The sequence below is a fragment of the Urocampus carinirostris genome, chromosome 12 (assembly GCF_059441175.1).
Source record: "Urocampus carinirostris isolate Australia breed hairy pipefish chromosome 12, RoL_Ucar_1.0, whole genome shotgun sequence".
Lineage (NCBI taxonomy): Eukaryota > Metazoa > Chordata > Actinopteri > Syngnathiformes > Syngnathidae > Urocampus > Urocampus carinirostris.
The window spans coordinates 7,976,583-7,999,751 of NC_142360.1; the positions used below are offsets into that span (position 1 = coordinate 7,976,583).

A 23,169-nucleotide genomic window follows, 5' to 3' on the forward strand; every position below is an offset into this window, starting at 1 on the left:
GGATTGCTGGAACAGAATTGAAAAGGCCCCAGAGATGATCCTATGATCATACAATTTTAGGAGATCCTGATCTTTTTCAAGTCCTTCACGATCTAATATTGTTGTATCGTCGATTCCTGATTTCAGTTTCTAATGCTGAATGAATGGAAACACTGAGAGCGAGTCCACGTTGTCGAATTCTCTTATAGTTTATCAGCCGTCAATATTTGACCTCCCTCACTTACGGAAAAACCAATAACAAATCTGGGTGGGTTTTAGTGTGTGTATTTCCTATCCGAACGCTCGTCGATGTGTGTTGGGTTCCAAATTTATCACAGGTGGAAACATTATCAGGGGAGTGACCTTCAAGGAAGGATCGTGCTGGTGGATTTTTGTACATTTTGGGTGCAGATTTGAGCAATGGAAAAGGGAGATTTGGAATGAGTTTCTGGTGTGTGTTTGTGTGCGCTTTTGCGGTTTTCCGGCTCCAACCAGCTCGAGTCGGTGGTCGATCACTGCAGACAAACGGGCCATTAAACTGAGCCGGCCCTCGGGCCCCCGAGCCCTCATTCCCTCCGTCCGCCGTCTCCTCACCGGCACCTTCTTTTCCGTCTCTGAAAATTTTCCCAAAAGGCATTTCTTTCCCGTGGCTGTCAGAACGCTTCTTTTTCCTTTTCCTCGTATTTGCAGTCTGTTTTCTTCTACTTTTCGACACATCTGAGTGTTTTAGGCTAGGTTCACACTGCAGAGCTTAATGCTCAATCCCTATTTTTTTTGGTAGAATCCTATGTTTTTGTGAGATCCTTCACATTTCCAATAAAATGCGACTTATATGTAATCTCCTCTGACTTCTATGTCTATGCGTCTCCTGTGTGAACGCAACAATTGTCACGCCTGCGCAGAAGAGGATACGTGGCATTACACACAATGGGCCTACCATTGTTTGAGGAAGTACTCATGAATCTTCCGTAATCTACCACGCCAGTTTATAGATATTTAAAAATATGAATTTTCTATGAAAAATACAAAAAAAATGTAAAAAAAATCATGCAATTATCATTTTTTGTATATAAATGTTGATTGTTACAAGTACAAATGTGAAACAGTCCCAAGAAGACCGGTGCATGCTACGCCGAAACAGGGCACTACGAAATGTGTACGAGTGCAAGTATTACATATCAATTATGGAAATTTATTTTGGGCCAAGCCAACATTTGAGGTAGTGTTTTCCAGTGGTAAATTGAAATTGGAAGAACTTTCCTCATCTGAAAATGCAAGCTACATATTATGGTAATTTCACCAAATACCTTATGGGAGAAATTTGTCCAAAAAATATTTACCCATGTATCAATCAGAACCACAAATAGATTCGATATTTTCTCAAAAATCATGTCCTGATAAATGCACATGCAAGACCAGAGATCACATATGTAAATGGAAGTTATATTTGTGGATCTGCAATATTACCGTATGATTCACACCAGATTTCTTCTTTTAATGGTACTAAAAAATTAAAAAAATGGCTTTGGCTCCTTGATAAGTGCTTGAAATTTGCCATAAAATGGTGTACAAACCCTCAAAGCTATTACTGACTACTACTTGGTTGTTTACTGTTAATTCTTTTAAGAGATAACATCTTCTGAAAATCACTTTCAACCTAAAATGGCACTCTCGAATTCTGATGGGGAAAACATTTCCAAATCTATAAATTCTTTGTCTTCTGAAACATGATTTGGATGTTTGGCAGCTCTGAATATACATATATGAATGGCAAAATATGAATTTTAATCTGCTTATTTTGAGCCTTAGTTGGTGTGACGTAAACAGCGCGGGTCATCAATAGAGTGATTTAAACTCCAAAGGTCAACCTGATCCAAGAAAATAGTGAATCATTGTTTTTAAAAACAGGTGTTTGCTCACCACCTTTTCTCCGAAGCTAGTGAGATGGAGTGGTGCTACTAGCGCCATCCGATTCTGAAGGCACGGTGTCGGCACATTGCTCTTCAATCTGCTGCAGCCTGGCGTCGCGCCAGAGCTGTAACGAGACCCGATGTTTGTATATAAATAGGCCGGCAGTGACTCCACTTCCATAATAGCGAACCAGTTCTGCGGAGGAACAGGTGCGCCAACCCACAAAAAAAAACATCGCACCCTTTACAGTAATCTCTCACTTATCGCGGTTACTGGGTACCACAACCCCCTGCGAAAAGTGAAATCCATAAAAGCCCCCAAGGGTCAAAATTACGCCGAGATGACGTCATTACCGACTGAGAATATACGGCTGTAACAAAATAACCGCTATTGATCTAAAAATAAAAACACAGAATTGTATTTGAAGGAATGGTGTTAATTGTCGTTAATACTTATTTTACAATAGAAGAACAACATTGGAAGTCTTCTCCTTTCAGTGTAAGAAAGAGATACAGAGAATGGCTGGATAGCTGCACGCTAGCATCAGGTAACCTCGGAATGAGCCAGGCCTCCACGATGATCGAAATACAAGTGTCCCAAATGTAGCGGTTTCCCACGAGTTGTAGCTCAAAGTCATCTGTTTCATGGGTAATGGATCCGGCGCTGGTGAGATAGAGGCTCGGCAAGGGTAGTTTGTAAAGGTTGTTATGTAGCCTAGTCGAAGTACGCCATCTTGTGCCGCCGTGACTGCCTTCTCTCCCGCCTGAAAGATTGGATTAAGTGAAAGGTGCCATTAGGAATCGAATGATTTTTATATACTTGATTCATTATTGGAACACATTTGGATTCAAAATTGCCAAAATTCTCACAAGATTAGCTTTTCTACAGTTAGGATTTTTGAAGAATTATTTTAGTGATGTTTCATAGATTATTCTATCTTACTCTTGGGAGAACTCAAAACCCCAGTGTGTGTTATATAGCGACCCTGGTGGTGTAAAAAAAATAGTCATTGATTTAAGTGTAAAGCAAAAACACAAACGACCTATTATTTTTTTTTGATAAATCGTAAGTTTCAAATTTGTAATTGTATTATACAACATGAAGTAGCTAACTTGTTTCCTCGCCATTTTATTACTAAGAAAGCCAAATGACAATTTTGTGAAGTTAGCTTGTCCCAGTGGTGCTTTTAGCACTATTGCCCACTAAACTTCAACCGCTGAACCCTGTATGTGATGGTTACTGTTCCATAATTCAGTCATATCACACTTTTTTCCACTGTTTCCCCTTTCTATCTACCCATTTAACTAGCCTCTTGAACGCAGGTTATGGCTGGCTGCTAGCTGATAATGGTACTAGCTGCTCACATCGAGTTCTGTTGTTCAAATTTTTTCTAATATTCCCCCCAGTTTCCTTCCCTAGTCACTCAATTTTTCCTTGCCCTCATGTAGGTTTTAGATCAGGGGATGGTGAAAAAATAGTCTGTAGTTTGCAATTGTCTGTGGTCTGTGCAGCCCTTTGAAACTCCTTGTGATTAAGGGCTATACAAATACACATGACTTTTAAAAACATCTGAAAAAATATATATAATCAAAAATTAAAGGGAAGTTCTGTATTAAGCGCCTTCGAGTGGTTAAAATGCCATTGATTTAAAAAACAAACAAACAATATTTTAAGCAAAAAATATATGAACTATCATATGAAGTTTAAGAAGTTTATATATTTTTTCCATAACCTGAGACTCACCCAAATCGAGATGACATGAATGTCTGCCATATTGTTGCTAAGTGTAGCCCCAAAACCGCACACCATTTAAAGGCCGAGCAAAAAAGGGCGAAAATGCTGCTGTTTGCTAACTTTAAGTCTCCATAGTTTTTCTTCCTTGTACCTTATAGCACTCGTTTTCAGTTTCCCTACACAATGCAGCGACATCTAGTAGTCAAATATCACACAGTGTTCGTTTAAGTTGATTTACAAAGTAAAATGTTTCTACCCAGATAAAATATTTCCCCATCTTGCGAAATTGTCAGAGACCTCGAGGGTGGTCTCCGTTATTGTGCAGTACATTCCAGTTTGTGCTCCCCAGATTCGTTATCCCACTCTCTTAAGGCAAAACAGCCCTTTTCATAATCCCCCCGCCCCACACCCCCTCTCCTGTCCAAAAGCTTCGTTAGAGGCTGATTGGGTTGTTATTGTAATTAAGAGCTCTTGTGTGGCCATTGAGAGTGTCTTCCCACCTCCAGGGTTATGAAAGTTCATTTGGGATCCACGTCAGGAGTAAAAAATAGTTAGAAAAAACAAATAATTAAAACTTGTTGTAACTGTGTTTTCCGTACTATGAGGCACACCGGATTATAAGGCGCACTCCCAGAAATAGTCTTTTGTCATATATTTTTCATATACAAAGCGCAATAGACTATTAGGCACATGTAATTGAAACTACAGCAAGAGCGACCGTACTCTGTATAACCATTGCACCTTTTATACACGAACGGTATATGTGCAATGATTCATCAACCGAAAAATGTTGCAGGTCAAAATCGCAAAACATTGTATCCAACGGGAATTAAACCTGGCTTTACAAACCATGAGGCTAACTTAAAGGAAGTTGACGTGATTGTCCGCCATCTTGCTGGCACGATGGTGAGAATGTTGCAACCTGACCACTAGAACACTAGTTATACAGGTAATATATGATAAGGCATTAGATCTTAGATCATTGTCACACCATTTTTTACTCGGTGCCAACAATCAATGTTAGGAAATGGAGAAAAACAGAAGGTTGTCCTCCATCCATCAATCTATTTTCTGCACAGCTTATCCTCAGTAAGGTCGCGGGGTTGCTGGAGCCCATCACAGCAGTCTGCAGGCAGCAGGCAGGGGGCACCCTGAACTGGTTGCCAGCCAGCCGCAGGGCACACAGAGACAGAGAACTCATTCATACCTAGGGACAATTTAAACCCGCCAATTAACCTGAAATGCATGTTTTTGGAATAAGGGAGGAAACCCACGCAAGCTTGGGGAGAGCATGCAAACTCCGCACAGGTAGGCCGGTAGGTGGATTTGCTTCCATGACCTAAGAACTGTGCCGCGAACGCCTTAACCACTCATCCGCCGTGCCGCAGCAGAAAGTTGTCCTGAAAGATATTACTAAACGCAATAAAGACCTACAAGGGTAACAACTCTTTGGTTTATCAAATGATAAATCAGACGTTTATTTATATCTTCTCCATTTTCTAAAATTTGTTTTCAGCACAACGAGTAAAAATGGTGTGATGCAGAGATAAAATCAAATGCCTTTTCCTATGTCATCTGTACGGTGGTCTGGTAGTCTAGTAGTTAAGTGTCGGCGCTCACACCGCCGCTACCTGGGTTTGATTCCCGTTGCATACAGTGCGCTGCGGTTACTGAGAATGATGATTTTTGATTGATCAATCATTGCACAAATAATGAGGTATACCTCGTGTGTTGACGCACATGAATAAGTATGTATGCGTTTCCAATCGTATACATCATATATTGCGCTATATACAGTAGGGGTACTGGGTTTTATGGTGCATTTGCAAATTTCTCGCCAATTTGGGGTTCTTAGGTGTGCCTTGTAGTCTATCCATTCATCAAGCCATATCTCCCTAATGAGAGGTGGTTAGAGTCAAGAATACACTCAATGACACCAAACATTCATTTCCCCTTCACTCTTCCCAACCTGACCCCCGAACATTAAGCCCACAGCACAACAAGGGGTGAGTCATACACTGGTTTTGCCCCTCCACATTATATGTCTATCAGTTATTCGTAAAAGGGGTGGGACGATATGCTTTGGTCACAATGTGATTGTATCATGGTACTCGGGTGCCGATCTGAATTATATTATGATTCTCTATAATTGAGATTCTACAAAGATTGTGATTCAATATAATTGATAATTGCGTTTTAAAAAGCATCTTAAATCTAAAACTTCTGAAACAACAAACCATGAATGATGTTCAAACAATGCCCATTGGTCCGCAAGCTGATATTTATTTGGACTGAGACAATGAGAACATAACATACACTGTGCAACACGTTTACAGCCACAAAATATCATGAACTGAAATTTCAACATAACACAGATGTTCTTTAATGATCCTATTTACCGTATTTTCCGCACTATAAGGCGCACCTAAAAGTCTTAATTTTTTTCAAAAGTTGACCATGCGCCTTATAATACAGTGCGCCTTATATATGGCTCAATATTAAATTCGCAAGGTCTCGCAACTTACGCAACAGCCGCCGACTCGATTTTCCCCCGAACGTGGAGTAGTCCGCGGTGTATGCTGGGATTTATATACCGGCGTTTCATTGGCTAACCAATGTGTCAATCATCATTTGAATCGATCGCTATTGGCTAAAGTTATTCGGAGCCTCGGATTGGCTAGAGGGCCAAAATAAACCCTGCAATTGGTCGAAAAAGATGTGTCAATCATCCGTTAAATCGATCGCTATTGGCTGAAGTTATTCGGAGCCTCGGATACGCTAGAGGGCCAAAATAAACCCTGCAATTGGCCGAAAAAGATGTGTCAATCATCCGTTACATCGATCGCTATTGGCTGAAGTTATTCGGAGCCTCGGATACGCTAGAGGGCCAAAACAAACCCTGCAATTGGTCGAAAAAGATGTGTCAATCATCCGTTACATCGATCGCTATTGGCTGAAGTTATTCGGAGCCTCGGATACGCTAGAGGGCCAAAACAAACCCTGCAATTGGCCGAAAAAGATGACTGAATAGCAATCTTGCTAAACAACGCCATAAAGAAACATGTTTCTTTAGTCTGTATCTGTAGATATTTTACTCTCCTGGATTTACTACACTCGGTTGTAAGAAGACCATGATTGCGTATCATTATTGAACGTGAGAACTTACGTGAGTTATGCGGCTTTATGTTTTCCCGGTATCTTGTTTTAGAACGATCTTGATGTTGCTGTGATGAGTTGAGTGAATTAAACTCAATTCCAAGTGTTTATTGTCATATGCACAGTAAAGTTGCGAGCGAAAAAGAAAATAGAAACTAAGGAATGGTTGCCATTTCTTGAATTCCAAGACTTTAACCTTCCAAATGATATTTGAAATTACGCATTTAAGTGACATCGTACGTACACCGCTTCTTTGCAAGCTTTGGGAATGTTAAGGGGGTAATCAGTTTGACTGAATCATCTGACTGTTTTGTCGACGTTCCCATTGTAGCGCCTTATAATCCGGTGCGCCTTATCTATGGAAGATATAGGACCAAAAACTAATTTTTGGGGGTGCACCCTATAACCCGGTGCGCCCTATAGTGCGGAAAATACGGTACAGTAAATGCTATAAGAAGATTAAAAAAAAATACTTTTACGTACTGGATATGATGTCCCAAAAATTAATTCCGGGGAGAAACGTCGATTTTTAAATTGCCAAAAATAAAATCACGCTATAGATGAGTCAATTTTTTTAACTATCCTTCGCCCATTACATTTATCCCTAGCACACACTCTTGCTTCCGTTGAAATAATTGACCTCACCATCAGAGCATGTTTCACCATTCCTCTCATTCTATTTTCCACCATCCCTACTGTACTTAATAGTTATATATCTTTTTTCCATTTCTGTCTACTAGTCAGCATGCGAACCCACGCCCCTCCCGCAAGGGCGTTTATGTGTACGCATGTCGGCTGGTCATGTAACAGCGGCCTTTCCATTCATGCATGTGATCGGCAACCGTCCTGTAGGTCCCTTACGTCATTCTACGATCCCGGGCGGGTTCGAGTTACACTTTCACCCTGCTTGCTCCTGTCGCTTTTCAGTCCCTACAACACCCCCTACGTTTTTACACCTCCTTCTCTTCCCATTTTACATATGTTTTTATATATCTGTGTGTATACATATCTCGGGGATGAATAAAGTATCTATCTATCTCTATCTATCTATCTTTTCTATCTATCTATCTACCTTGGTCATATCCCTCAAGAGGAGTGACCGACAGCAAGCCAATCAAACACATACAATAACAAAGAAAATAAAAGGGATAAAATAGCAAAAAACACACATAAAAATCTTTAGACCATGGCCAACCCAAATGCCCAAACACCCAAACAAGTTAGGCACCTCGGCACCTAAGTTGGTCATGCTTTCATCCCTCCAGATGAAACGGGACACAAGAAAGCGGCCATGTCATTCGGGTCAGGGTGACACAACACACTCTTTTGTTCAACAGCAGGGCCCGGCAGCTTTCACTGGTTTACCCCTGCCGCATCATACAGGTGCCTCGCCCATCCCTTAGACCACGTCCACACATCCCACTCTCCTTTTACAACCCCTCTCCACTCATTCCTGTCACCAACAAGAGCTCTATACTTTTTACATTTTATATATATTTTCCCATATGCAGAAAAAATAGCCCTAAGCTTCTATCGATGCATAAACATTTTTAAAAATCTTTTTAAAATATGTATTTTTATATTTTGTGTTAAATTAATTTTCTATACATAAAAATACTGAATGGTTAGTGCTCGTCCCCCTAGGCCTGTTGGATGCATACAGGGGATAAGGAAGGAGATGCGTCGAGGTGTAACGTTGCCGTTATCGCCGGGAATAGCCTCGGCTGCTGCAAAGAAGTGGCTTGTTTTTGTGCGTCTTTAGGTTCCTGTTACAGTGAGCATATGACCAAGAGGGTGGGGCTTGTATTCACTGTGGTTGTGTTGGGCTATAGATAATAAATGGGAAGAGGTGGGAAAAGGAGTCACGCTGTACCTATTCTGTAAAACTGATAAATGTGTGTTCTCCAGCTACAATGCCCATGCTACACTCATCTGCAGGCATTTGATTGCAAAACAAATTCAGGCGAGAATAAAAACCTATTTCTGTATGTTCCAACTCAGATTACTCAACTTTAGTAGCACTTGCAGTGATTATTTCAGTTTGGAACAAAACCTTAGCGTGTAACCTTTCAAAAGATACACCAAACGCTTCAAGAACAGCATTCAATTCACTTTGGTTATGTCTCGGACTGGGATTGAAGGCAAATTTTACATGAACGTTGATGGGTTCAAGAGGGAAAAAATACTGTGAGTCTTCCTAACATGTGGTGTCGGCTGATTGAATATTATAACGTGCGTCAGGTGACTAATTATCTGGGTTTTTTTTTATCCAGAAGCTAACAGGGATATCATACTTTTTGCGTTATCTTTACGCTAACTTCCAACCATATCGTGTAACACCAACTATCAGTTAAATGTCCCCTTTTAAGTTTTTTTCAATTTCAGTTCCTGTGACGTAACTAAGATTTAGCCCATTCCAGTTTTCAGCTTTTTGAGGTCCTATTTTGACTTTCTGCTGGCGGACAAAAAGTTTGAATTGACTCCCAGCTAACGCCGGCATGCCCGTCATAGTAAACAACTGGGTTTTTTATTTGACAGTCTGGTGATTACAGGCTTTACTGGCTCCAATCCATTTGGAAGTCTTCTAAAGCGGCCCATTTCTACGCCGCAGGGCAAAGTTTGTGCTGGGACTGTTGACATGTTTGTTTGGCTAACCATTAACAGATTGGGAAGTTAATAGGTAGCTTCCTCGTGATGCATGCTATGACTTAGCGTCTCTTGTGGTTAAGTTAAATGGGATCATTTTCTTGAATAAAAGTAAATTTCTGAAGCACTACAATTTTTGATTATAAAATGCATAATATATTGCCCAGTGTGAAATTGTTTTGATATTTTTTTGTATTATCAATACTTTGATTTGTTTTAAGAACTGTTTGGTAAAAAATATGATTACATTTGTCCTTGTGTTTGATAGTTCACGTTAAGCATTTTTTTGTATGTATTGTAATATTTTGCTCATTTTAGGTATCTTCTTTTTCATTGTATTTTCAATTGTTATATTAGTATTATTTCTTTTATTTTTGTATACTTTTTGGTACCTCTTTTGGTATTTTTCCTATACTTATAATATAGTATATTTCTATTTGCCTTGTACACTGTAAAAAATTAATTATTACCTAGTTGGCAGAACATTTTGGTAATTCTGAACATTATTTATCTAATTTTTAACCTTTTTTCCTGTATTTTTTGTTTATGATATACTGTATTTAATATATTTATATATTATATGTAATACATATATTTTTTAATTGTTTTTGGTCACTTTTATTTTTTAACAAATGAGCTTTTGTGTCAAATGCCATTTAAAAAGAAAATCAATTTTAAAGGTTATCTGTATTATTTTATTAAAGATTTAAAAAAAATATTAAACTTTGAATATGCAAAATTTTCTTCCGATGGGCTAAGAATTATTTGTATTTTTAAATATAAATTTAAAATCAATGGCTGGTAATCTTTCATTATTTTATTAAATAAGTTAAATAAAGGGCAGCACGGCAGCGCAGTGGTTAGCGCGTGTGCTCCTGTGTGGGTTCAAATCCAGCTACCGGACTTCCTGTGCGGAGTTTGTATGTTCTCCCCGTGCTTGCGTGGGTTTCCTCCGGGCACACCGGTTTCTTCCCACATTCCGAAGACATGCATTTCAGGTGGATTGGGCGGTCCAAATTGTTCCTCGGTGTGAATGAGCGAGGGAGTTGTCTGTCCCTGTGTGCCCTGCAATTGGCTGGCAACCAGTTCAGGGTTTCACCTGCCCACTGCTCGATGATTGCTGGGATGGGCTCCAGCACCCCCGCGACCCTACTGAGGATAAGCGGTGCAACTAATGAAATGAGATGTTAAATAAACCCAGATTTAAAAAATAAATAAATTAGCTAAATTATTTGCCAGTGGAAGAATAAAATGTTACTTGTAAAGACGATTATTTTCCTTATTTTATTACTGGCAGATTTTTCTAAATAACCTTTTTGTCTGTACTAATAAATTGGGGCTCATGACTTTCAGAAACTTACATTTTTTATATTTTTATTATTTATTTTCACTTCCGTTCGTCGCCCCAAGTTACCGCCTGCTAATGAATTTGCCTCTATTCCAATACGTGCGCTCTTGTGCTCGTGCGTTCCGTCCTCTGAAACAAATGTGGGTTTGTGTGTCGGCGCGAGCAAACTGCGGCTCAAAGAAAGTATGAATAAGCGTGGGTAAGCATTTAGCTTACAGGCTATTCATCTCTGAACCCACTCGTGCCATTCATAACTGAGGCAAGTCATAGAATTATTTCTTCCTTTGAGGTCAATCAGTTCTCTTGTTTGCTGAACTAATATCCAAAGTGTACGAATAAACTGGAGTGAACTACTGTAATCACTCGCTCCTTTGCGCCTTTTGCGATCCATTATCCTCGATCGCATATTACTGTGAGTGAGGGCCATTCGAAATAATTTTTGTTGAGCCTTTTTTTTTGCTGTTTCACCCACCCAAAAGTGAACTGCATTGAAGCTTTCAAGATCCATTATCCACTGTAGCATATTTCCGAGAGCGGGGACCGACAGAGTACACTTTTGTCCGGCTCTTTTTCCCACTACTCAAATAAACTGCACTTGTGCAGCCACGATCCATTATCCCCAATCCCATTAAGCTTTAAGCGTGGACTGGCAAAAGGCATTTTCGACGAGTGGCTATTGCTGAGGGCAAGGGTCATCAGCGCGCATTTATTTGTGGTTGAAGCTGCCCATCTGTGTCCCAGCTCTGTTTTGGCTGTGATCCGTTATGCCCAGGCTACTATTGCTGAAGAAAGGGGCAGAGAGAGGAAAGTTGTGGCCGGAAATTTGCTTTTTTTCCCCTTTTTGTGGTTCGGGCTGTTGAATCGTGCCATTCGGGCCCGCCTGAAATACACTGTTTTGGCCGCGATCCATTATACACTGTCCACTATTGCTGAGCGCAGGGGCCGACAGAGCGCTCCTCTTTTTTTGATTTGCAATTTATTATCCCTTGGCGACAATTGCCGAGAGCAGGGGCTAAGAGAGGAAATCAATGTCACATCCCTCCCTGCCAACGCCAATGAAAAGCACCTCTGCTGCTGCATTTCATCATCCAGGGTCAACTACTGCTGTGAGCAAATGCCGGCAGAGCGCATGTTAAAAATGGGTGGGGTTTCTTAACTGATATTCACTTCGCGAGGGTTCTGGTCCCCATTAACTGTGACAATTGAGAGATTACAGTACTCTGCTACAAGCAACAGATTTAGTTGACTCAATCCCAGCTAGTGTGTGGTCTAATGAAGAATATTATGAATGGCATTTACAACGTGGGCTTGAGCTACGGCGCGACTCTGCCCAGCAGCATTGTTATTCGAACTGACATTGAAACAATGCAACTACTCCCATCCCATTAAAATATTTAGAAAGGACAGAGCGTCTTGGAAATTAGTTCAAGGACTCAAATACCATCAACGATCTTCATCTTTGATCAAGAGACTTCCTTTGCTACAGCGCTGCCTCAGCTTTTGAACTTAATATGTTCCAGGTTGGAGGTTGAGGACTGATTAGGTCACGGTCTTAATTTATTTTCCCCATTAAAAATAATGGTAAACTCATTAATCCATTTTGACCCATATGACAAGCCCAATCATTTCAATAAAAACTAATCAATGCATGTGCCTTATTCAAGTTCTATAGATATCATGTTTTGATTCACCCTTTAGCGTCACAGTTAGCCTTCGGACCCATAGAATAATGTCATAAAGTGTGGGTGCCCTATCTTGGGGTTCTCCTGTAAATAATTTCTACTTTAGTAAATAATTATAGATAACACTTGGCAATAAACTACTGTATTTTCACGACCATGAGGCACAAATAAAAGTCTCAGATTTTTTTTCAAATTGTGCGGTGCGCACTGTGTATCATGTAAAGCGGCCGACGTAGACTAGCTGGGGGGACATAGAGTTGAATGCCAGCTTCAGAGACTGGAAGGTCACAAGTTTGAGCCTTGGCCAAGTAAAGACTTAAAACATTTTTGGGTGAAGTCCGATGATTTGGTAAAATCGTTCCCATTTCCAACTAAATGCGACTCGTATGTGATCTCCTGTGACTTTTATGCCTTCCACCGTGCGAACGCCACAAGTTTGCCATAAGCAGAAGAGGACACGTGATGTCACACGCAATGCACTGTTTGCGGAAGTGCTTATGGATGCTAAAGTCGTAGTGTGTATAGCAATTTGAAAGTTGTTATCGTCTTGGCTCTTTCGTTTCATGAAACAGTGTCATTTTTCCACCCAGACCAGGACTACAGTGGCAGAAACTTCCAGCAGATTATAATGAAAAGAATGGATTGTCGACATTTGAGCTAACTCATCTGCCAGGACTGTTTGAGCTTTCAGAAAGTGACTTTTAAAGTTAAGAAATTGAACCTTTTAATGGAGATTTAGCGAAGCTGTTCCAATCAGAAACGGTGGACGAGGAATTTTGTGTTTTGTTTGATATGGATTATTCGCCAAGAGAAAATGTTAGCACCACAAGAACAAAACTCAATTTTTGTTCTGTTGTATTTTTTTACGCACTCTTGTATGCTTGTCTGTGTTGTAATGCGGCTGCACCTGTGCAGGGTGGTGCGCCCTGTGTGGTTTTAAATACAGAAATTGAACCAGCTACGGAGACCGCACCTTTTAACACCATGTGCCCTATGGTCTTAATTATATAGTAAACGTTTGTTAATCGTGGTTCAAGCAAATAAATGAATTTATCTCATGTTTTCTTGCAGTTTGTCAAAGCAAAGACATCCGCAACAATGCGACCAACCTCCAATCGCTGGAAAACTGCACCATCATTGAGGGCCACCTGAAAATCCTGCTCATGTTCAAGACCAAAACCGAAGATTTTGTGGGCCTCAGCTACCCCAAGTTGCAAGTGGTGACCGACTACGTGCTGCTTTTCCGGGTCTACGGCTTGGAATCCCTCACTGACATCTTCCCCAACCTGACGGTGATCCGCGGCAACAACCTCTTCTTCAACTACGCTTTGGTGATTTATGAGATGCTGCACCTGAAGGAGCTTGGTCTTCACAGCCTCATGAACATCACCAGGGGAGCTGTGAGGATCGAGAAGAACCCTGATCTCTGCTACCTGGCCACACTGGATTGGTCCAAGATCCTGGACTCGGTGGAAGACAATTACATTGTGGAGAACAAGAACAACAGGGAGTGTGGAGATGTGTGCCCTGGTACAGCCCAAGGTCAGACCGTCTGCCCACAGAACACCATCAACGGCTACTTCAGGGGAAGATGCTGGTCCCAGAACCACTGCCAAAGAAGTAAGTACCTTTCGTAGACCTAATATCTTCAGTATATTAGAATTTTAATTTAGACAGACTATCAATTATGCGAGAAGATTATCTGTGCCGATATTTGCCATTTTGAACATCTAATGAACTTCTTCCAACAAATTTTCCCTCTCCACAAAAAAGCCCCTCAAAACCTGACAAAATGTTTTTAATTCTGTAAGTTCTTGTCCTTCAGTGAGATTCAAACATTTTTCATGAAATACTTTTGAGCTAAAAGCATAATCATGTAAAACAAGGAATAAGGTTGCTTTTTTTTTGGCGCTTACGCAGCTAGATTTGTTTTGCTGCAAGCATCGCAATGCTAAATGACGCTAGCTAACTTAGCAGATACGGCTAACCTACACAGTAGATTTTGCTGATTTTAAGTGTATTTTCTCTGTATTTCCGATAATTTAACTTGTTTTATTTTCAAACAAAAGATGAAAACTTCACCTTAAGATAAGATCAACAATCTTGCAAATATTGGATTATTTTGCTGATATTTAAGGAACATTTCCTTCTAGATTAGATAAAAATACTAGCTGCTGAACAAGATCATTACGCGTATTATAGATATACTTTTTCCTTTTTCCAAGTAAAAAGTACTTAAAATTTGTTTGAACTAGAAATGTATACTTAAATTAATCATATTTTTCTGCCAACAGTGTAAGCATTTCTTTTTCGTAGTGTACGCCTTACATTGTGGACATACTTAATGGCTGCCATTTTTCCTCTAACTTTTGAATCACAAAGTTAGAGGAAAATATGTGCTATTTAAATTAAACCCTGTTCAAAATGTTGATACTTTTCCTGATATTTCATTTTTTCTTTTTAATAAAAAGAGTCCTGAAAAAATAAAGATTATAACTTTAATTTTGAATAATGAAATTATTTTTTGGCCATGTAGCCCTCTCTCACGTAGCATATGTTAGCATATTTTTACGAGTCAGCTGGTCAACATTTTTTTTGCGCGTGGGGGGGGGTTATAGCTTCTACTGTATTATTTTTTTCCGTGCGCCTCTGCGTCTATTAGATACGCTAGCGTGACGACTGGGGCTGGGTTTACACTTGAACTTCAACCGTCACGGCCCGCATTAAATCTGGCCAGAGTGAACGCAATATAGGAAGTGACCTTGTGTGCGACTCTGGCATTGTTAACATGTAGACAGTTTACATGTGCAACAGGGTTCACTTTCAAAGACGAATGGCCGTGATCGTCAAGGGAGGGTAAGAATGTCGACTGATAAACACCAGCGTGTTTATGGTACGTCAAGTGATGTCTGTGCATGTGCGTTCATGTCTTTTTTTGCCCCGGGAAGGATGTACAATACTAGTCATATGATATAGCCTTGTCAAAGGGTCGGTTTGGGCAAGGGTGACGAGGGTACGTAAGGCTAAACACTTCACTCATTCCATGCCACAACGTGTAAATACGTTTTCTGAAGTAATGTCTCTTAGTGCCAAAACGTAATAATACTTTTTCTTTATTTTAAAGAAAATATTATAAAGGGTTTGGCACTGTTCATGGTAAGTATCAAGCCTCTAGGAATGATTTTTATCATGATAAATCAACATTAGATGGCAGGAGTGGCCTTGATCAGATATTTGTCCGCACATCGAGGAAACCCAACTTCCTAGTCTTGCTTCCTGTATCCTGTGTATCCGAGTGTGCATAGGCGACCCCACATGGCGAGTAGGCGTATTGAAGCAGTGTGGTGAGATTCGTGAGACACGGGCAAATAGTAAAAAGCAGTTAACTCTTCAACAGAGCTTATTCTTTTCAGAAAAAGATAACAAAGTCCCATTGTCATCATCTGGTCAGAGAGGGTTGATGGATCGTGAACGTCTGCAGGAACTGAAATAGTGTGATCGAACATTGGGCGCTGAAGAGTTATTGCAAAGTTCATGCATCGTTCGTGCATTTTCTATAGTTCCGTTCAGTGTTCTTGCCAGCAAAGTGCGTTTGTGTTTATAGAATGCATTGTTTAGATATCGAAGGTATAACCAATGCAAAAAAAAAGAAAAGGCTGTTTTTCTCAGAGGTCTTCTTGGAAATTAGTATTTTCAAGAAACTTTGGCAATGTTCAACTGTTTACCAAACAATGGTAAAAGCTGGACACATCCTATTTTTAGATTAGGATTCAAGTTTTTATTTGATAGGTCCTATTTCTTTATAGCTACAGGACTAAATGTTCCGTAGACCTTCAAAAATTGGTCGAAATGGCTAAAATGGCTCTTCATATTTGAGAGAAACATCTGCCATTGAGTTAAAGCATAAGGGCTCTTTAAACTTAGTTGGGCTTTATTAACCCATACTTGATGGGAAAAATATTTAACTTTCAACTTTTTTAAGGACACCTCAAACGATGCACCCACCTTTAACTCAATGCGGCCGGCAATCAAAGTTTGCTCTAGCTTATCGAGTTGCACGTATGAGAGCGTCTAAGGATACAATGTGTCGGAACAAGAGCGCCTTCCCTCGTCCGTCGCTTCCTATCGAAGGTGCTACATCTGGAAAAGGAGACGGAGGGGAAATATCGCTCCCTAATGAGCGCAGTAGTCGGGTTTCCTATATCCTTGTGTGGGCCGCCGATGCTTTATTTATGTTCGCTACCTTCTCTATTCATCTGTGTAAACGTGCGAGCCGTTGAGGAAAAGCTCGTCAGCAGCCAAGCGCTCGCCTGCGGCGTGGGCTGTCTGAAAAGACTTCCTCATTACTTCCTGCCTTTGTCCACGGCACGTCCTACTGCTGAGCTCTACAACTAGGCCCTGGGGGGAGGCTAATGGACAGAGAGAGAGGCGCCGGGATATTACTTACATGTGAGAGACGGTGAAAGGGAAGAGGCAGTAACTCGTTTGCGGTAGCCCATTCACAAAAAAAAGTTTACTCGGAATATGACCAGCTCGAATCCAATTAAATCAAAAACGGACTATAAGCCGCGCCTGATTATAAGTCGCCACTTACAACGCCGTAAAATAAGAAAAATGGGTTTACTGATGTGGTGAAAAAATCCTGAATGCATCTTAGCTCTGTTTTTGGCTTGATATCGTTGTTGCTAAGTGAAAATGTTTGACACCCATTTAGCGATTTCAACTACTATGACCGTATAAAATGTATCTACTTGTTATTATTTGTTTTCATTTCAATTTCTACCCAAAACTGAGAAAACTAAAGTGAAAGTTGATGTCCATAACTATTCTACTTGCTGATGCCATCTTCTGGCTGAAATAATTATTACAGCCACCGGCAAGCTCTTTTTTTTGCGCGTGCAAGTATGTATAATTCGTAGAAGTGAATGGATAGACTCTTCCTTTTTCATCTTTTTAGGGGGTTTGGTTTGGCATTTGGACTCTATATTTAAAACAGTCCTTTTCTTTCTTTAACCATTTTCAACCCAGAATAAAAGAAAATGGCGAGCATGCTCATGAAAATGAACCTGCTAGCCCCCCCAGGTTTTCACTTTTCTTTTGCTTAAAACTAAGAGAGCTGATGTTATTGATGTTGAGAATGTAACATGAATGCAATTTTAGTGTAGCATTAACAACTAGCATACCGATTGTGTTATCGTTACACCTTTAACAATTTTCCCTTTTTCATTTTTGCATTATGTTTTCTAGTTGTTTTTTTTTCTGCCAAAAATCGTTATTCCGGAATATCGTTTTTTTGTCACTAGTATTGATGCAGGTTTTTGTTAATCTAAAAATGTGACTCGGAGAGATGTTTGTTGATGTATGACTACTATGTATAATTTCCGAGATGAGGGGAGAGAACGTGATGGGAATCAAACACGAGCCTCCTCTGGCTCACGCGAAATGGATTGTTTTCAGGCGTCGGGTCAGATTGAATGACCGCCTCCTTCCGGCTTCCACAACAACAACAACAACATGCTCCAGAAACGTGCATCTGCCACCCGAGAAGCCGGATTATTTTGAAATGGATGGAATCGTTTCCAGGATCTTCTTTTGACTTGTAACTAGATCACAATTAAATATTTCACTTTAAAAATCAAGGACAGAGTCAAATTTTGTTCTATTGAAGTAGATAATATTGCTTAATTCCCGATAATTAATAGTTAGCGGACAGATATCGATCCAATATGATGTTACAATTATCGGCCTGGAAGAAAAAAAGAATTAATCACTTTGAGCCACGATATAATATTCAACCAGCCTCCACAATTGTTAGAAAGATTTGAAGCATTTATGTTTCTCACTAGAATATCTTTTTGATTTCTACAGAATTAGTAGCACAATTTGGTCGTTTCTCCTCTGTACCTCTCCATAATGTGTGCGAGGCACAGGATTATAGTTATTATTAACAAAAACACAACAGGTTTATCCTAGCTGCACTTGTAAATAAAAATAAAGATACACATAAAAATAACTGGATTTTGCGTGTTTTTTCCCCCAAATATAGCACAAAGTGATGTTATCTGCGTCGATAGGAAAAAACTTACAGTGCATCCCTAATTTAAGTATTCTTTTTGTTATTTTACGGTCTTCCTTTCCAAACTTTTTACTGCTTTATACTCTAGTCAAAAATAGTATCTACCAAAATATATTTTTATTATTGTATTTATTTACTATTTGTTTTTGTTTTATATTATAGCTTTTTATAGAATAACAATCATTAAAATTGTTTAAACATTATTAAAACACAAAAGAAGTTTTCAAAATATTCAATTTTTGTGGCATATTAGTGTTATCTTTGTTCCGCCTCCTAAACACATACTTTGTAAACAAGTCACATGACATTGATGACACATTCATTGATACATACGGGTAATACAGCGAGTAATGATAACCGGCTTTCGTTGTTGTGTTCATCGTGTCTTAATGCTCTGCGTTTAAGTATGCAAGGCTTGATGACATTTTTGGGACCTCACGAATGGCTTAAAGGTGGTCCGACAGCTCAGCCAAGGAGTGCCAGGATATATGGACTTGAAAAATTCTTAAGATCTCTTTCACATTATCATCGGCATCATCATCCTGGGAAAGTTGCCTCTCACACAGGTTGAGACTTTATTTGATGCGTGTGGCTTTTGTTTTTAAAATATTGATCTTCTGGTAAGTTTTTTTAAAAGAAATGTTGACAGAAGGACAGCCTATGGCGTTGGTTTGTGCCACAATTATTTGAACACGATCATACATTTTGCGTATTTAAGTATTTGTGCGCTCAAAATTGGGGTGATAAGTCTAAATTATTGCAGACATTCCAAAAAAGGAAAGAAGACATGAATGGATTTTAAGCTCGCAAAGAGGACAGGGAGAGAAGCTATCAGATAAGAAATTCCAAACCCATCTAGAGGCCCTCCCCCGAGATTTCTTTTTATTACCAGGGTTTGTACGGGTGCTTAAAATCCTTGAAAAAGCTTGAGTTTTAATGTCATTTGTTTAAGGTCAGGAAAATGCTTGAAAATGCCTGAAGTTGTTTCCATTGTCGTGTTTCCTGGCTGTCTGACTCAATAGACAACACTTTTGAATTAGGAAAAATGAAAAAGTGCGTAAAAATGACGCTGATGGTGGCTCCAGTCCCTATGATCGAGTTGTCATGTGAAGTGTTACTGCTCCCTACTGTCACATCCAAGAGAAAATGATTCATCAGATTAGTCATTGGAATTCAGTCCCTTTTTCAAGAATTGGGTCTTTCGCAAACGACCCGTCAGATTTCTGTGTTTTTTTTGGGGTGGGGTATAGTATCAATAATAATAGAACATTATGCACCAAATTATTTATTAATAAGTGATTTATTATGTTTTGCATGTGATCCCTGCATAAAGTATTCAGAGATATACAAATGTTTTTTTGTAAAATACAAACCAATTTTAGATTTTTATACACTGAAATTTAAAGTCGAACAACAACACAAAATCCCTGAAAATGCAAAACAATAAAATCCAAAATAAAGATAAATAACTTCAGTTCTATAAGTAAATGATGAATTGCAAAAAAATAACTACTAACAATTCTATTTTAACCAATTGAGACACAGGTTTTCTGAAAAATACGCAAAAAATGTAAATTGAAATAAGTAAATCAAAAAGCAGAAGATCAGACATTTATAAGATTGAAAGGTTGAATATACTCTGCTTCGGAGTAATCAATATCATTAAAATGAATCCAAGTTTGGCTCATTTATTTACTTTGTATACACAGTACTTTCTTTTTTTATCTTCTTTGTCTCCATTATTACCCAGCACCTAGAGCCTTTTCTGTGTTTGTAAACAAGTGTGATGTATTGAAGCTACGTCTGCATTGTTGAAGAAGAACTCATCTCAGTTTATAGCAGCCCATTGACGCAATAAGATCATAGACTATAGATAGGAACAGCTCAAAATATCACAAAGTGTGTGCTAGCAGCAAGATGGCAACTATAATTTAGTCATCAAAGCCAACAAAAAAACCCTTTCTTTTTATTTGCGCTGAATTTCTACTGTTTTAAGGTGCTGGAAAATCTAAAAATTAACCTTCAAAGAGCATAGACAGTGCCTTAATCTGGCCATGCAAATGGTGTACCAACCATCCATCCATCGATCCATCATCTGTACCGCTTATCCTCAATAGGGTCGCGGGGGTGCTGGAGCCCATCCCACCTATCTTCGGGCAGTGGGCAGGGGACACCCTGAACTGGTTGCCAGCCAGTCGCAGGGCACACAGGGACAGACAATTCGCTCGCTCATTCACATCTCGGGACAATTTGGACCGGCCAATTAACCTAACATGCATGTTTTTGGAATGTGGGAGAAAACCGGAGTGCCCGGAGGAAACCTACGCAAGCACGGGGAGAACATGCAAACTCCACACAGGAGGTTCGATCTCATGACCTCAGAACTGTGTCGCACACGCGCTAACCACTGCGCCGCCGTGCTGCCGACCAACCATTCATCTCATATCAAAGGTTAAAAAACAGATCCTGCAGGTGTCCAACACTTAAAAAAAGGATAATCTTGTTTTAGGGATAAACAATAATTATTTTTCCTACTAATGCGTATGACCAATAGTATATTTTTTTTCCAGCATTGTATATTTGGGAACAAAAAAAAGCACACTCAATCCAATTATTATGTGTTTCTTTATTTTTGTAAAACCATATCTCCAAAAAGTAGTCCTGAAGAGACTGAAACTTGACATTATTAATTCATACTTACATTGTTTGTCGGTAAGAACGATTGTGACAAGATATTGTCATGATATATAGATATTGTAGAAAGAGCGTATGATTTTGGGTGTGTTGATGATTTGAAACTACAGCTTTGGCTTAGAAAATAGATCACTCATTCTTATCAAGTTGCGCTATCCTGTCTGTGCACATTAGTAGCTGTAACAAATCAAAATGAATATACAAATTCTAAAAATGAACTGTAGTACGGCACATCGTAACACGGGGGCGCCTTTGTTTAGTTGCAAGGCTTTCACACTTTCGACAGTATTTCTCAGTTCTTGCTTCAATACCCTGGCAAGTTTTTTTTCCATAAGTTGCTTTTTGGTCACAGATGTTGGGCAGATCTTCGCTAATAGACAACAATATATCTCACAACTGAATTGCATAATCTTCTCCAAGTCCCAAGATTTTCCACGAGTTATTTTCCCCTTGTGTTCCGTTTTCTATTGCCGATGAAACCATGTCATGCTACCACATTATTCCCTATTTCGCGGTTCTATTTCTGCAGCCTCAGTGCATCACATTTTCGCGTGTTTTGTTTTCTATTAACAGGTTTCACGGAGAATATGTGCTTGGCGGAGTTAGGGCAATGCTTTACAAGCACCAGTACACTAAAACCAATCGGAGAACTGCATTCTGTTTCCTGGGCGCTGATTGGCAGCTGAGAAGTAGCATCTCGCTTTGCTGGATGTTTCTGACTTTTATATTTTTGGAGCCATCCAAACGAATAAGCATGATCAACGTCATTAAGCAAATAGACATCATTTCTGCTTTTTGACAACTAAAAGATGGTTTAATTTATGTACCTCACCAAAATCAAAGAAATAACATGCTTAATTGCTACAGAAGTGTGGTCCATTGCTGCGTCCCATCAGTTTACACATACGTGGTCGTATGTGGCTTGCCAGAAGCATAAACTTACCAGTGCTACCAAATACTAAGAAACTTTCACTGTTTACAATGCAAAATTGATAACAAATTATGAAATGCGCATTTTCTATGAAAACCCCATGAAAATCTGGACAAAAAAAAAAAAATCAAGCCATGTGATTTTTTTTTTTTTTTACAATGTTGATCGTTCCTTGGTTATTTATGTTGCATTTGTGCAATCTGCTTGACACTTGCATCAAAGCAGGTTTTATATGTGGTTTCAAAATTGTCTTAGGCGGTGTTTATCAATCTTCTTTGAGCCAAGGCACACCTGACAATAAATACAGTGTGCCGTAGCAAAGTGGTGAAAAACATGAAACAGATCCACTTTTGACTTAAATCTTAAATTCTACTTTGAAAACATTTTAAAAATCTGAAAATTCTCTATCCATTCTGAACTATGATTTTCAATGTTTAGCAGTTATGACTTACATTACATATGGATGGATACAACTGTACAACTAATTGAAAATGTCCCTGAGCAGGGGTCAGGAACTTTTTTGACTCAATGAGCCATGAAAGCAAAAAAAAAAAAAAAATAAAAAAAAATATATATATATATATATATATATATATATATATATATATATATTTTGTGACAGCCACACTATATAGTTAAGACTAAGTCAAACAATACCATCAAATCTCATCTCTTGACAAAAGCATATTATTTCACTGTGCGACTGTTGTTCTTTCATGCGTAATGGTTTTAAAAAAGGGGGCAACAAGAGTAAAAACGCCTCTGAGTACTGCAAACGAGAAGGCTAAGGAGGTACTTACCTTACCTCAAGTGGGCACTATTCGTCCCCGATTCCGTTTCATAGGAGCTTCGACATCTGTGAAATCCACAAACATTAGTCCTAAGTCCTCATGCACATCGTTTCATTTTTTCCGCAACTAGCAAAAACTACTGTATACGCTTGAAAAAATATCCTGAAATGGTGAAAGGCGGACGTCACACAAGTGCATTTCATTGGCTAAAAATCATAAAG

General features: G+C 39.3%; 1 protein-coding gene across 1 annotated transcript in view; it reads left to right on the forward strand.

The window, feature by feature from the left end:
- The window catches only part of LOC148354811 (insulin receptor-like), a 118,055-nt gene that overhangs the window by 22,584 nt on the left and 72,302 nt on the right, over nt 1-23,169 (forward strand). Inside the window, exon 2 of the mRNA XM_088349360.1 lies at nt 13,528-14,076. Within this exon, the coding sequence (XP_088205486.1) occupies nt 13,528-14,076 (549 nt within the window). The remainder of the gene's footprint in view (nt 1-13,527; nt 14,077-23,169) is intronic.